General features: G+C 48.0%; 1 protein-coding gene across 1 annotated transcript; it reads left to right on the top strand.

The window, feature by feature from the left end:
* The first annotated feature begins 3,876 nt into the window (after positions 1–3,876).
* LOC148825565 (C-type mannose receptor 2-like) lies at positions 3,877–14,804 on the top strand. Its single transcript, XM_088926228.1, has 5 exons — positions 3,877–3,913; positions 11,502–11,879; positions 12,335–12,685; positions 13,238–13,326; positions 14,637–14,804. Exons 1-5 carry the CDS (start codon positions 3,877–3,879, stop codon positions 14,802–14,804), a joined length of 1,023 nt encoding a protein of 340 aa, XP_088782354.1.
* The last annotated feature ends 392 nt before the right edge of the window (positions 14,805–15,196 follow it).

Here is a 15,196-nt window from a genome sequence, read left to right on the forward strand (position 1 = left end):
ACAGCTGCGGTGGATCCTCCCGGATGTGCATTTGAGCCAGCAGTACTGACCGAAAGTGAGGCATGATGGGCTCATCCTTTCACAGGTTATGAGGCGTTTTCCCGGAGACGATTTGTCACGTTAGCGGTTCGGACGGGTTTAGACAACCGTCCACGTCCAAGCGATTCGTCCAGAGGCGGCTTTGCGTCTTGGGTTTGAATCTGTTTACGGGAGCATACCACAGTGGCTTAACCAACCTCTGACATCCCCCCTACCAACTGTCAACAGCAACCGGTTCAACCTTACAGGAACACACACACATTTTAATCTCATTCCATCCCTTCGTTTTCCAACCCCTTTATCCGATTCAGGGTTGCAAAACCAGGGATGCCTCCTGGAATGGACCCCCGTTCTGTGTGAGGAGAGACGTGTGGGCCACGTAATTTGTCACTGTATTTTGTCATACAGTTCAAGAGCTTTCGAAATAAAAACTCCCTATTTGCAATATAACACAAGGTCCTGGTGACAGTTTCTGTTCATGTGATCTGCAGTGATCTGCTGCATATTTGCAAGATGCTGATATAGGCTGCACGTGCACTCTTAAAACAAAGGGGAGCTGCACGGCTATTTTTATAGGTTAGAGAGAATCGCCATTGATGAGCGCATTTCAAACCACAATAAAAGTAAAACGTACACAGTAACTTGTAAAAGCTCCAATTTGCATCACAAAATAGATTCAGTGAGGAAACAAGACTTCGGCTGAGGTGAAGCGGCCTTTATTACACTGTAAACAAGCAGGCTTGCGGATACGTGTCTTTTGATCTAACAGAAATATTGCTGTCAACCTCCAGGCTGTTGTGCCGATACGTGGAGCTGACTTGTTAACTCTGCCTGCAGGCCGTGTTGGAACATTTCTGGAGTGAAATGTCTGCTGCACCACCTGCACTTGTTCACTCGTCCATCGCATTACATCAGTCATCACAGTGATCTCGTGAGCAGGAAGGGCTACATCACAACGTGCTTTTTGTGGGAACTCTTGCCCTCGCCTGTGGAGAGACAAGGGATTTGCAACAACAAGGTGCTTTACAGCACTTCACAAAGCTTATGATTTTGTGCTTAATTCAGACTTTTTCCAATTTTTCTAAATTGTCCATGGATTTATTTTGTTACTGGGGCTTAATCACTGGTATGAGAAATTGGGACTGCCGGACCCACATGAAGACACATCACAATTGTTGAAACGTTTCTACATTTTCTTGTGCTTGTGTTGGTACATGTAAGACAATAGGGGGTTTGGGGGTAACGCCTAAAACTGTGGCGGGGGCAGCTGATTTGCCCCCCCCCCCCAAATCTGGCTACATCCCCCAACCGTGTTAACTTTGTCCGTGCTTTGGAGAATCTTCCCTCGTAGTTTTCAGAGTTTTCGGTGCTCAAAAAAAAGCTCAGTCCCACAGCCTGTGAGTGTAAGGCGTTTGCAGCTCTCTTGAAGACTGATTCCAGTGCCGATCTGTACTATAAGATGGCAACCGGGGATTGTGCTATCGCACCAGAAGTAACGCGTCGCATAATGACAACGTGATGTACGTGATCAAGAAAGGAACAATTTCACGGGAACCCAAGATTTTTTTATCGCCAATAACTTATTTTTAAGAAATCGCACTTTTCTTGGGTGGGCTTAGTCTTTTACATTCAGGACAAGCTGATCTAACCCTGTGGTGATCACGGGACAAGCAGGACATGAAACGCCACTTCACTGCCGTGATTTGCAAAGTAAATAGTAGGGTTTATGGCCACGATCCTGCACCTTCAACCTAGGTTGTTAAGAGTTTTTGCATGCTGGTACTAAATGCCATTACAAAAGGGGACCCACTGAGGTTGAAGCTGTTTTTGAAAAAGACGAGTATTTGCTGGCTAAACAAGACACTTGCAGACACATGGGAAGTGGTACTGAAGTAAATAGATTAGAATATATATGGGAAAAGCTGCCAGCAGAGATGAGACTATGTTGTGTTAAGATTTTATCGCACAGTAGGAGTAGGAGGATCTCATTTAGAATAGTGCATATAATGTTGGTGCCTCTTCTTCTCAATTTAGGGTAGTTTCCACTTGTGGTTGGAGTTTCATGGTTCATTTCGAAAAAATCAGATGGGTTGACTTTGATCTATGTTCAAGACTCAAGAGATTCTGTCAGTGTAGAACACTACCCTTCAGACTAAAGATACTCAGCTCCTTCAGACCTGTCAGTGTGGGACATTCCCTTCAGACTACGGAGACTCAGTTCCATCAGACTAAAGACTTATTTCAGCCTCTCAGTGTACGTTTGATGGACAGGGTGCCAGTCCGTCAAAGGATGCTAACCACTATACCAGAACTGTGCCACCCTCTGACTTCTGAACAGTGTAAACTAATTTTCTGAAATAATCTGCTGAAACTTTGTTGCGCCACCTTCTTTGTTGACAGTGTTTTGTCTTTGTCGTATTGGTTTTGCTGGACCTTGGCCGTAAGAAAACAAATTTATCCCCCCCACCCCAATAGATATAAATCCAAACCTGATTTGCCAGGGATTAAAATTTAAATGAGCCCAAAGTAAAGCAGAGAGACTGATTTGCCTAGGCACCTGGCATGGGGTGGGGGGAGGAGTCCGATATGAATATTGTCCCTGCAGAGAATCAATTAGATAGGGCCTAGCTAAGCCCAAATGGTTTCCATGGGGACCGCAGCTAGGTGATCCGAGGGCTGTACAGGCCTGGTAACAGTCCGCGTCTACACAGCGTCCTGGGAGGTCAGAGACACTCCCTGCATCCAGAGGGGAGAAGAAGAGTGAGTGGTGACTAAATTAGAGAGGAAAAAAATATTGAGGAGCAAAGTTTCAGAAAAAGTGCAAAGTTTCAGAAACGCTGTGTAATGAGTGACTTATTAGGAAATCCCGATGTTACTGTTTCGAGGTGTGGAGGAAGATTTTGAGGATTATAGGGAAATTTCAGGACATTTTAAAGATTGTCAATGTCCAAACCTGCGAGAAATGTAAGCTTTGGTCGTTTGAGAGTCTGGGAACTTTTAAGCGGGTAGGTTTTTTTTTTAAGTACCTAGTGAACCGACAGGGCCCAAAAAGAGCGTTTATTTCACTGTAAGCCCGCGATGCGACCTGTTTTGAAGAGGGAGTGGTCGGTTGCTTTAGTGGAGTAAGTGGCGACTCCAAAGCCAGGCTCTGCCTTAAGTGAAACTGTACCGGTCAAACGATGTTGACCCAGGGAGAACCTGATGAGAAAGATGAAAAACGATCAGCTTCTCCTTTATTTTCATGACATCACCTTGCTTTAAGTAACTGCTTATCCAGTTAAAAACAAATCGGTGTCTCTGTGGCTAAGGCTCTGTGCCTGTGGCTGGAAGGGTTTGCCGGTTCAAATCCCGCGGCTGGCAGAGGAATCCTACTCTGTTGGGTCCCTGAGCAAGACCCTGAACCCCAGCTGCTCCATGGGTGTCGTATAAATGGCTGACCCTGCGCTCTGACCCCCAGCTTCTCTCTCCCTGCCTGTGTGTCTCATGGAGAGCAAGCTGGGGTCTGTGAAAAGACAAATTCCTAATGCAAGAAATTGAATATGGCTAATAAAAGTGATCTGATCTTACCAATTCAGGGCCACAGGACCTATTCTGGCAAGCAAAGGGCACTAGGCGGGCTACACTCTGACAGGACGCCACTCCATCCCAGGTCTTGGTAAATTGATCATGTATTATGTCTTTATTATGTATGTGTTGTGTTTGTCCGGCAAAGCCAAGTTCGCATCTGGGCCACTAAAGGCTGGAACCTAATTGGAAACTACATCTAAATGAAAATCGAAGAAATCTGAAAGGAGCTCTTAAGTGTTTCTCTGATTGCAGATTCGCTGACCCACAGTGATGGCTAAGAAGATATGCCTCACCTTGATCGTCTCAGGTTAGTGAGTCCTTTTTTCATTTGTGTGGACTAATCCCGAACCTCTGTTTGGAAAGATGATGTTGCTTTACTGCACAGTATTCAAGTTCAAGTTCATTGTCATTATACTCATATACAGGTATATGGTAGAACGAAAAGCTATTTAGCTAGCTCTCAGACGATAAGTAATACAAAAAACAACAATACAATTGTATAATAAAAGAAAGACAGAGACAACAGGCAGTGTGCAAAAACAACAACAGGCAGTGTGCAAAACAACAAAAGGTAACAGGTAATGTGCAAAACAACATCAGATGTGCAAAAACATGCATCAACAGAATGAAGTAAAAGGATAGAAATTATGGGGAGTGAGCTTTTTGACATGTAAGGTAGAGGTAGATTTCAATGTGTGTTTGAGTTTTTGGTAAGAAAGAAGGCACTGTGAGGTTCAGATCATAGGTGAGAGGTGAGGTGAGATAGAGAGAGGCTGGGAGTTTAATAGTTTGATAGTGCAGGGGTAAAAACTGTCTCTGAGTCTGGTAGCCCGGGCCCGAATGCTCCGGTACCGTTTTCCAGATGGTAGAGGGTCATACAGTTTGTAGCTGGGGTGTGTGAGGTCTTTGATGATGCTTAGAGCATTCCTCAAGCACCGTCTGTCATAAATGTCCTGGATAGATGGGAGGGCAACCCTAGTATGTGAACAGAACTGTGTCACCAGCTCTCTGTAACTATCTGAAACACAACGACGGTTACTTATCGACAGATACTTTATTGATCCCCTGAGGGGAAATTGCAGTACGACAGCAGCACAGTCATCACAGCAACAGTGTAACGAAATGATACAACAATACAAAAACACAATCCAATCAGTCCAGTCAGTGAGAAGTGCGCTAAGAAGAGTCGCTCACAGTCCAGAATATACAAAGAGCAAGCCGGAACAGTACACAAAAAAGTTGTATTGCACAATATAAATATATTGTCCCTGGCATGTATTGCACAAAAAACAGTTGTAAACGGGGAAAAAAAACAGAGGGAAGCAGAGAGTTTACTGTTTAGTCCAAAACCAGGTCAGTGTCAGTGCTGCTCCTGCCCAGACACACAGTGGATGAGTGTTACAGTCTGATGGCTGAAGGCACGAATGACCTCCTGTAGCGCCCCCTGTCGCACCGCGTGTGGATCAGCCTGTCGCTGAATGTGCTCTTCATTCTTCCAAGCATGTCTTAGAGGGAAAGATGGGAGATGTCCATGATGGCCTATAAGGTTTTTCCTGGGGCACACGATCGACCTTTTTGGAGTTCTCCAGTAAAGAGGCAAAGAAATATGTGTGCAGCTTCATTCAAATACATTGTTTGCTCCTGCCTACTTGTTTATTTTATTTAGAATTGGTCACAAATTTATATAGTGTCGTAGGGAAAAAAATACAGTGAACGGTTATAGACAATTTGCCAAGGTTTATTAATGGCTGGCTTTAAAAAAATGATTATATACAGCATATGTATTGTAATCTCCTCATGTGGGCTTTTTCTCTCCTTTCCAATATGGACTGGCAGAGATGGAAGATGAAAAGAGGTTTATTCAGACCTCTGAACTTCAGCGTTGAAAGGGCTGGCGCTTACAGTCAGTCCCAAAAAAGTCAGTCCAGGGGTCTGTGTCCCCGGTCCAGTTAGTCCAGGCGGTCTGTGACCTCTGGTCCAGTCAATCAAGGAGGTCTGTGACCCAGGTCCAATTAGTCCAGGGATCTGTGACTCTGGTCCAGTTAGTCCAGGGGTCTGTGTCCCCGGACCAGTCAGTCCAGGGATCTGTGACCTCTGGTCCAATTAGTCCAGGGGTCTGTGACTCTGGTCCAGTCATTCCAGGGGTCTGTGACTCTGTTCCAGTTAGTCTAGGAGTCTGTGTCCCTGGTCCAGTCAGTCCAGGGGTCTGTGCCACCAGTCCAGTTAGTCCAGGGGTCTGTGTCCCCGGTCCAGTCAGTCCAGGGGTCTGTGACTCTGTTCCAGTTAGTCTAGGAGTCTGTGTCTCTGGTCCAGTCAGTCCAGGGGTCTGTGACTCTGTTCCAGTTAGTCTAGGAGTCTGTGTCCCTGGTCCAGTCAGTCCAGGGGTCTGTGCCACCAGTCCAGTTAGTCCAGGGGTCTGTGACTCTGGTCCAGTCAGTGCAGGGCTCTCTGATCCTGACCCAGGGAGAGCTCAGGTCAAGTAAATCTTACAGGTCACCCTGAATCGTCGGTTTTATTGATGTTTGCTCCCAATGATCCCTTAGTTACTTTATTGAACAGACCACCTGTTTAATCGATCATAGTCCAGGTGATCCAGGCCTTTATTAATTGATCAAAGCACTGTTATTTACTCCTGGTCCTGGAGTGTGACAGGTAAATTTATGAGTGAGAGCCTTATAACAGTGCCAATCGAGTCTAATTGCATTTAGAGTGTATTCAAACCATTAAGAGTCCAAGAAAGGACATCAATATGCCCTTTGATTATTTGCAGGCTCCCTTTAAAACCCACTGGGAAAGGTTCAAGATGCTTCTAAATCTGGAGGTCTCAGTCCTGGTCCAAATCCAGGTATTAAGAGCCTAGGATGGAATAAAGATTAAAAGATACAAAAGCCCTCCAGGCTCAAAAATCAAATCAAATCAAAGTTTATTTATCAGATGCACAACAAAATGGCATGCAGCAGCAGTAGTTGCTGGCAATGAATTGTCTTTTTCTGCGAGCTCACAAAAACCACAAGAATCACAGAAATCACAAAATTCACAAAAACACAAAAATCACAAAATTGAGGTTACATTTTTTTAAATGGAATAAAACTCAATATGAGTAGAGCTGCTATGTGTCCATGGTGTATGCAATATATACAAGTAGTGCGGTTATGCTGAATACAGTGAAAACTGTGTGTCCATGTCGCCATTACAGGTGATTTGCTAAAGGAGCTGCAGGTTGGCTATTTAGCAGTCTAAAGTCTCAACAGTGAATAACAGTCTTATAGTCTCAAAAGTGAATATCAGAGCTCTAGGGCCAGGATTGGCCCTTCATTCCATGTTATCTTCATATTTCCACAGCCTTTCCTTTACTTATGTCCTTTGTGAGGAGACTGTTCAAGACTTTTTCTGTTGGGGACACAGTCTCTTTCTGCAGGATCAAGATGGCTAAAGTCTCATAAGCACTTGGCTCACCAATGACTGGAGTGGTTGCACCCTGGATTCAGTTCTGCTGTCTGCTGTCTGGAGTTGGTATGTGCCTCCAGTTCATGTGTGTTTCTTATAGGTTTGCCCCGGTTTCCTCCCACAGTCCAAAGCCATGCTGGTGGGTTAATTGGCTTCTGGGAAAATTGGCCCTGGTGTGAGTGTGGGCATATCTGTGCCCTGCAATAGGCTGGTGTCCCTGTGTTAACATAGTCATTCATCTGTCCTGCCTTGTGCCTGTGGCTTATGGCTCGCTCACATTGTTTCGAGGATGCAAACGACGCATCAGCATAAACACCTCAGTCTTTTCCCCGAGTATCCTCCCTGAGTTTTGCATAGAAAGTTTGTTTTTCCTGCCGGCACGCCAGAACCCCACACTTAGACATGAGATAGGATAGGAGTCAGGTGTTTTTGGTTTAAATCATTTGAATTTCATTTGCTGCCCGCTTCTCGGTCTCCGCTAATCCCGCTGTATCACCTGCGATCGTCTGCAGTCTGGACTGGTCCGCTCATCTGGATCTGAGCAAAGTACAGAAATGACCAGGGGGCCGATTGCTCATCAAAGAACCTGTGGCCACCAGCCTACCAACTCGGAGGTTGTACCTCCTTAGATAGATAGATACTTTATTGATCCCGTGAGGGAAAGTGCAGCGCAACAGCAGCTTTACACAGACAACACAGCCACAGTGTAACGAATTATATAATAATAATAAAAATAATAATGCAATACATACAATACAATCAGTACAGTGAGGGGTGCACTAAAAGAGTTACTCACAGTCCGGACACACAAAGAACAAACTAGAACAGAACAGTACGCAGAAAAATCGTATCACACATATGAAAATAAATATAGATCTAAATATAGATATAGATATAAATATAAATGTATTGCACGGGTCCCTGGCATATATTGCACAAAAAACGGTTGTAAACGGGAAAAGAAAAGAAGAGACCAGATGTAGCAGTAGATGTGTAGATGCGTTCAGTCCAGAAACAGGTCACTGTCAATGTTGCCTCTGCCCAGACGCAAGGTGGATGGTTTGTACAGTCTTATGGCAGAAGGCAAGAATGACCTCCTGTAGCGCTCCCTGTCGCACCGTGGTTGAATCAGTCTATTGCTGAACATGCTCTTCATTTCTACAAGCCTGTCATAGAGGGGATGGGAGATGTTGTCCATGATGGCCTCTAGTTTGGACACCATTCTCCTCTCAGCCACTACCTCCAAGGGGTCCAGGTCAGACCCAATGACAGAGCTTGCTCTCCTGATGAGCTTGTTCTGCCTTTTAGAATCCACAGCTCTAATCCCAGAGCCCAAGCATACCACTGCGTAGAAAATGGCGCTCGCCACCACCGACTGATAGAACAAATGTAGCATCTTACTACATACATTGAAGGACCTGAGCCTCCTCAAGAAGTAAAGCCGGCTCTGTCCCTTCTTATAGATGGCCTCGATGTTCTTAGACCATTCCAGTCTATCGTCGATATGTGCACTCCCCGGTACTTGTACGAGTCTACCATCTCCACACCACTCAGGTAGTCAGTGATCCACGAGGTCATGGAGGCATCGACTTGCATATCCTCCAGCTTCCTCCTTAGAAGTAAGGGCTGGATGGTATTGAAGGCACTGGAGAAGTCTAAAAACATGATCCTTACAGTGTTGCCAGCCCTGTCCAGGTGTGAGTAGGCCCTTTGCAGCATGTAGATGATCACATCCTCCACACCAACACTAGGCTGGTAGGCGAACTGTAGGGTGTCCAGTGATGAGCTGACCAAGGGGTCTCAGGTGGGATAAGACCAACCTCTCCAGTGTCTTCATGACGTGAGAAGTCAGTTCAACTGGTCTGTAGTCGTTGAGGACAGAGGGGCGCCCTTTCTTTGGTACCGGGACCAGGCATGTCTTCCAGAGCACCGGGACTCTCTCCAAGCGCAGGCTCAGGTTGAATAGTCGCTGGAGCACTCCGCTCAGCTGATCAACACAGGCCCTCAGAACTCTGGGACAGATGTTATCTGGCCCTGTGGCCTTACCCTGGTGCAGCCTCTTCAGCTCCTTCTTCACCTGGTCAGCTGTGATGGTCAGCCTGGCCTGGGGGATGGTGCTCATAGGGCTTTCAGTGCTGCAGGTGTTAATGGCGGAGGTGTTGGAGTGGCAGCTGTGGGGGATGGGTGGGTGAGTAGCTGTCGGGGGTTGTAGCTGTAGGCGGCCATGTTTGTGGGGGGATGGAGGAGGTGTTAGGCAGTCGCAGCTGTGAAGGGTTAGGGAGCGTGTGGCTGTGGGGGGATGGGTGTTGAGCCACAGAGCACCCAGAATCAAACCTGTTAAAAAACTGGTTCAACTCGTTGGCCATCTCCAGGTTCCCCTCTGTTGCATCCCCAGCCTGTTTGAAGCCAGTGATATCTCTCATGCTGATCCATACATCCCTTACCCTATTCCTTTGCAGCTTGTCCTCTACCTTCCTCCTGTAGGCGTCCTTGCTCTCTCTTAACTTCTGCTTTAGCTCCCTCTGTACACGCTTGACCTCTTCCTTATCCCCCCTCCTAAAGGCTCTCTTCTTGTCATTCAGAAGAGCCTTCAGGTCGCTGGTGATCCAGGGTTTGTTATTGGAAAAGCAGTGTACGTCTTTGGTGGGGATGGTGTTGTCTACGCAGAAGTTAATGTAGTCAGTGACACGGTCCACCATGCTGTCTATGTCGTCCCCATGTGGTTCGCACAGCACATCCCAGTCGGTGGCCTCCAAAGTACCACGTAGATCCTCCATAGCCTCTTGAGACCATCTCCTCACAGTCCTCATGGTCGCAGGTTGGCGCTGGACAATAGGCGTGTATAGTGGTGTAAGCAAGACAAGGTTGTGATCTGATCTGCCAAGGGGGGGAAGGGCTGTGGAACTATATGCATCCTTAGCATTGGCATATAATAAGTCCAGTTTTTTGTTTTCTCTGGTCGGGCACTTAACAAATTGGTGGAAAGTAGGCAAAGTGGTGGAAATAGATACGTGGTTAAAGTCCCCTGAAATAGCTATAAAAGCGCTAGGGTGCTTTGTTTGTAGCCTGGCTATGACTGTGTTTATGAAGTCACACGCTACCTCTGCGTTTGCCGTAGGTGGAATGTAAACAACAACAAAGATGGCGCATGTAAACTCCCGTGGTGTCCGGGTTACAGACGCGCTCCTTAAAATGAGTATGTCCACCATCTGTTGTTGACAAGCACCGCAAGCCCCCCTCCTTTCCTCTTACCACTCTCGGTGTTTCTGTCCGCCCGCACTGTCTGAAAGCTGCCAATGGTAATGTTTGAGTCCGGAATAAGTTCCTGCAGCCATGTCTCGGTGAAACACATGATACTGCATTCACGATACTCCCTCTGGCTTCTCACCAATGCTCCCAGTTCGTCCATCTTGTTCACTAAGGACCTCACATTTCCCAGGATGATCGAAGGAAGGTAGGGTTTAAATCTCCTTCTCTTCGCCTTTCGCCTCTTCGCCTGCACCAGCCCTACAGCCTCGGCTTCTCCTCCTCAGCTCCTCCGGCACCGATGGCTTCTCTCCAGTGAGTAGAGCCGGATGCGCTAGCGCGATCAGCTGGTCCCGCGTGTAGACAATGCCTCTGTAGCTATCGGCATTGCAACCCGATAGAAACAGAGGTCCGAGTATCAGAAAAAACAAGAAAAGCATCTCAGCTTTCTAGTATCCATCATGTTGTGATCGCAAATCTAGTTGCCGGCAAAGGTATGAGGAAAAAACACTAACACACTAGCATTAACTAACTGAAAGAAACAAAAAGACAGCAAAAAGACACAGAGCTGTTGTAGCAGGCTGCCACTAACACGGCGCCATCTTAGATTGATTATCATCTGGTCTTGTTGATGCCGTTGCTTTGTGCCAATTAATCGTTCCGCCTGACTTTGATATCAGCGGTGCTCTTGATTATATGATATTCCATCCGTCCACCTGCTCCACCTCATGCAGTTCAGGGTGGTGGGACAGCCAGAGCTTATTCCAGTAAACAGCAGGCACAAGGAGTGGTACTCCATCACACTGGCACTAACTCTCCCAGACGTCAGTGAACATACCAGCATGCCTTTCGACTGGGGAGCAGACTGGAGCACCCTAGAGGAAACCCAGCGTGAGCACAGTGTCGAATATACAAACCAGACCAGAAGCAGAGCTGAACCCAGCGTCCCAACGCTGAGAAACTGCAGTCCTAAAGCCCCTGTGCCACTTCACAGTGCATTGGCAGACCCATTTGAAATCCTCCCCCAGGGAAGACAAAACCACTCAAAACGACAGCCACAAATGTCGGGTTGAGAAGTGCCGGGCCATTCCCTGACCGGATTTGCTTCTCCGACGCGTTGGCATGTCTTGCGCTGGCTTGGCCAGGCATCGCGAGCTGGTCACCCCTGCTCCTAAGCCTCAACCCTGCCTCCCGTGTTTCAGGCCTCTGGGAGTTGGTCTCGCCTCACCACTACCACTTCGTGAGCAAGCGCAAGACGTGGGCGGGGGCTCGGGCGTACTGCAGGGGCCAGTACACGGACATGGCTACCGTGAGTGGGCCAGCCGACCTGGAGCAGCTCCTTGCCACCGCCGAGCCGGTCACGGGCTGCGCCTGGACCGGCCTGTACTATGTCTGGGACCTGTGGCAGTGGTCCCTCGGGGGGGGCTACCTCTACGGCGCGGGGAGGTCTGCTTTTACCAGCTGGCGTGCAGGAGAACCAAACAACTACGGCGGCAAGGAGAACTGCGTGGCGATGGTCGGCGGCGGGTTGTGGGCCGATCGCCCTTGCAGTTTCATGAGCTATTCCGTTTGCTATCAAGGTAAATGGCCCCTGAGTCTTTTACAGCCTTTTACGGTCTTTCTCACGCGACTACTGCATGTGAAGGTGGTGGTGGGAGGGGGGGGGGTTGGGAGAACGAGTAATTCCTCCTAATGAAATTCCCCATTGTTCTCCATCGTTTGAGTGGCTCTTGGGCTGATGGGATGGCGGCACCGGGGCCCTGGGTTCAAATCCTGGGGTGGCGAGGTGGAGTTTGCATGTTCTCCCCTTGTGCGTGGGGGTTTCCTCCAGGTGCTCCAGTGTCCTCCCACAGTCCAAAGACGCTCTGGTGAGTGAATTGGCTGCTGGGAATGTTTGGCCCTGGTGTGACTGTATGCGGTGCTTGTGCCTCCGTGCAGTGGACTGGCGTCCCATCCAGGTGGTATCTTGCCTGTTGCTTGCCGAGTCTGCTCCGCGACCCTCAATCCGACTACTGACTGGGGTTCACTTCTTCAGGAGGGGAAGGCGCAGCCGATCAATACTTCCTGGTGGCTGAGGCCAAGAACTGGACAGAAGCCCTGACGTTTTGCAGAGAACATTACACCGACCTGACCCGGGTGAGGAGCCAGAGCGAGAATGAGTTAGTAAGAGTCACGGCCGGAGGCAGGGAGGTCTGGATCGGGCTGTTCACTGAGCCCTGGAAGTGGTCCGATGGGGACGTCTCCACTTTCCGCCCCTGGCACGTGGGCGAGCCCAACAATTATGGCGGCATCGAGACCTGTGGCGCCGTGAATCTTCAGGGGAGTGCGAGAGGCTCCTGGAATGACTATAATTGCAATACCACCTACGCTTTCTTCTGCTACAGTGGTAAGTTATCGCTGTGCCACTTCGACAGCCTTATGGGGGTAACCTTGCGGGGAACGTCGCCGGCACTTTGCTATTCCACGACCGCTTGTCCAGTTCGCACTTGTGGTGGCCCAGAGTCGGTCCCAGGGTGCACTGGGTGCAGTGGTTAGCATTGCTGCCTCGTAGTGCCTGAGCTCTGGGTTCAGTATCTGGGCTGTTGTCTGCATGGAGTTTGAATGTTCTCCTTGTCTTTGCGTGGGTTTTCTCCTGCAGTACGAAGACATGCTGGTAGGTTTTGAATCGGCTCCTGGGAAAATGAGCTGTGGTGTGTGCCCTGTGACAGACTGGCATTACTGCCAGGGTTAACCCTGCCTTGCACCTGTTGCTTGCTGGGATAGACTCTGGAGCCACCTCCAGAGCACCAGTCTTTTGTAATATTGTAAGTGATGTTTTGACGTCCTTGACCATATAACTGTCCCTCAGACCAGGCAGGGTGAATCACTTAATGCTACTTCAGAATGGGGTTTGCCTCTTTTTTTGTCTTCTACGCTGTTTTCATCCTTTCCTCCACAGGGAAGAGAGTGGTGCTGAGAGTAAGGATATTAATGGACTCGGAAGTGAATCCTAATGACCCAGATGTTAAAGAGTGGCTTCTGGTCCAGGTATAGGAAATCGACTACTAGGTTGTGTCAGTGTGCATAGGTGGCTTGCGATATTCGAGGCTCCTCGTAAAGAAGAAACTAAGCAAATCATACTGTTGGAGCTGCAGTAGACAAAAAAGATCATTCAGTCAATGCTATGCATAATGAGCCACACATTGCTACGTTATACAGAAATCAGAAATACACTCAATCAAAATGTTTGTCACACATTACACGCAGTGGGTTCCTACCAATATGAATCATTATTGGGGATTTTCTTTGGTTAAAAAGCAGCATTTTAGGAATTCAGGAAACAATCAGATGAATATAAAGGGATAGTGTACTTATTATTGTAGTGTTACCTCACCTGGCTGGGGAAATCATTTGTGAAGAATGAGCCAGGGAGGCAGTTGCAAGGGTCAAGATGGGATGGAGGGAGGGGAGCAAGAGAAGATGAGCGCAGAGCTGTGGACAGACTGGGAGTATTTATAAACTGGGGAGTGGAAGTGATTAATAAACACAATACAAAACAAACAGAAGAAATTACTATTATCTTCCTTTTGGCATTTTGAATTAAGGGAGCATATGAATAGGCCCAAAAGTGCAGGGTAGAGTTATAGAGTAAATAAGGGCTTTAAACTAGAATATAAGAGAGAGAATACTGGAGATCATAGTTGCAGTTATATCGAAGCGCTGACCTTTCCCTTGCTGGCTTTGTTTATTGTATCATGCCTGCTCACGTTGGATTGCTCGAAGACCCTTCCGAGTAACCACAGCAACTGACGTGGCCACCTGTCAGTCACCTGGTTGCCGTGACAGTGCAATCGGGTGGAAGATCAGTTCCAACTGCTCACAGTCAGCCCCCCACTCACTCAGTGTTAGGGAGTTCAGGCTTGAGCCTTGGTGTTCCTTAGTCAAGTTTTCCTTGATTCTTTGACCCCGTTTCCCTTGACCTTGCTCTTGGATTGCCCTTGTGTTTGCTCCTTGGCGTCGAAGATTTCTCGCCTCGACCTCATCTCTTAGCTGCTTCGCTTGGGTATCTATCGGCTCCGGGCTTTGCTTGCTTTCGACGTCACCTCTCTGGCTGCCTCCCTGCTTCGTTCTGCGACTTTGAATCACACTACGTCCCACGTTTTCCAGAGCGCTCACTCCAGCTGCCACCTCCCACTACAGACCACTATCACCCACCACAGGCGCTGTCTGCTGCTGCTTCCCTGTTTCGCCCGGTGATTGCGTCCTCCCTGCCGCGACAAGACCGCGGCTCTCGTTCAGGAAGACGTACCGGGCCCTGATTTCTGACCCGGGCTGCTGTGGTACTGTCCCCTCCGCAGGTGACGAGAGAGCTGTCCAGGCACACCGAGCTGGGCAACACCAGCCTGCGTTGGGGCCAGGAGGACAATGGCGTGGTGTTCTCGAAAGACGAGGAGGAAGATGGTGAGATGCTTAAGCAGCACAGCCTTGGCGTCGCGCATTCTGAATGCCAGGAACTTCATCGGTGATGTCTTTGCTCCACAGGGCAGTGCCACCCTATGGGAGACTGAGTGTCGGAGGATCAGTCTGCACAGGATTCCTCTGTGAAACACTGGCGACTGGCCACTGGCGACAGACCGACATCTAAGAATAATGCAAGCTTCAAATACCGTAGCATTTATATTAAGGTTCAATATATATGGATATAGTATAATATTTTCTCTATGAGTGGTTCTCTGTTTTAACATGAAGGTCTGGTCTCAGTACAGTGAAAATGCATTGAGAGTTGTTTAATGAATATATATATATTATCACATTTAAATGTAGTAGTAGTATTCAGGTCCAAGGAAATACTATTTGAGAATTGTTTGCTTTGGCAATCACTGGTGTATTTTTCCTCTCACGTATGTTTGTAAGGGAA

This window comes from Atractosteus spatula, chromosome 10, assembly GCF_055471065.1.
Source record: "Atractosteus spatula isolate fAtrSpa1 chromosome 10, fAtrSpa1.hap1, whole genome shotgun sequence".
Classification (NCBI taxonomy): Eukaryota; Metazoa; Chordata; class Actinopteri; order Semionotiformes; family Lepisosteidae; genus Atractosteus; species Atractosteus spatula.

Excerpts from the sequence above, each read along its gene's own strand:
- LOC148825565 (XM_088926228.1), top strand. The coding sequence starts at position 3,877 with ATGGCTAAGAAGATATGCCTCACCTTGATCGTCTCAG. Across the intron at positions 11,880-12,334 it reads CTATTCCGTTTGCTATCAAG|GAGGGGAAGGCGCAGCCGAT; the intron begins GTAAATGGCCCC and ends TCACTTCTTCAG. Across the intron at positions 13,327-14,636 it reads AAGAGTGGCTTCTGGTCCAG|GTGACGAGAGAGCTGTCCAG; the intron begins GTATAGGAAATC and ends TCCCCTCCGCAG.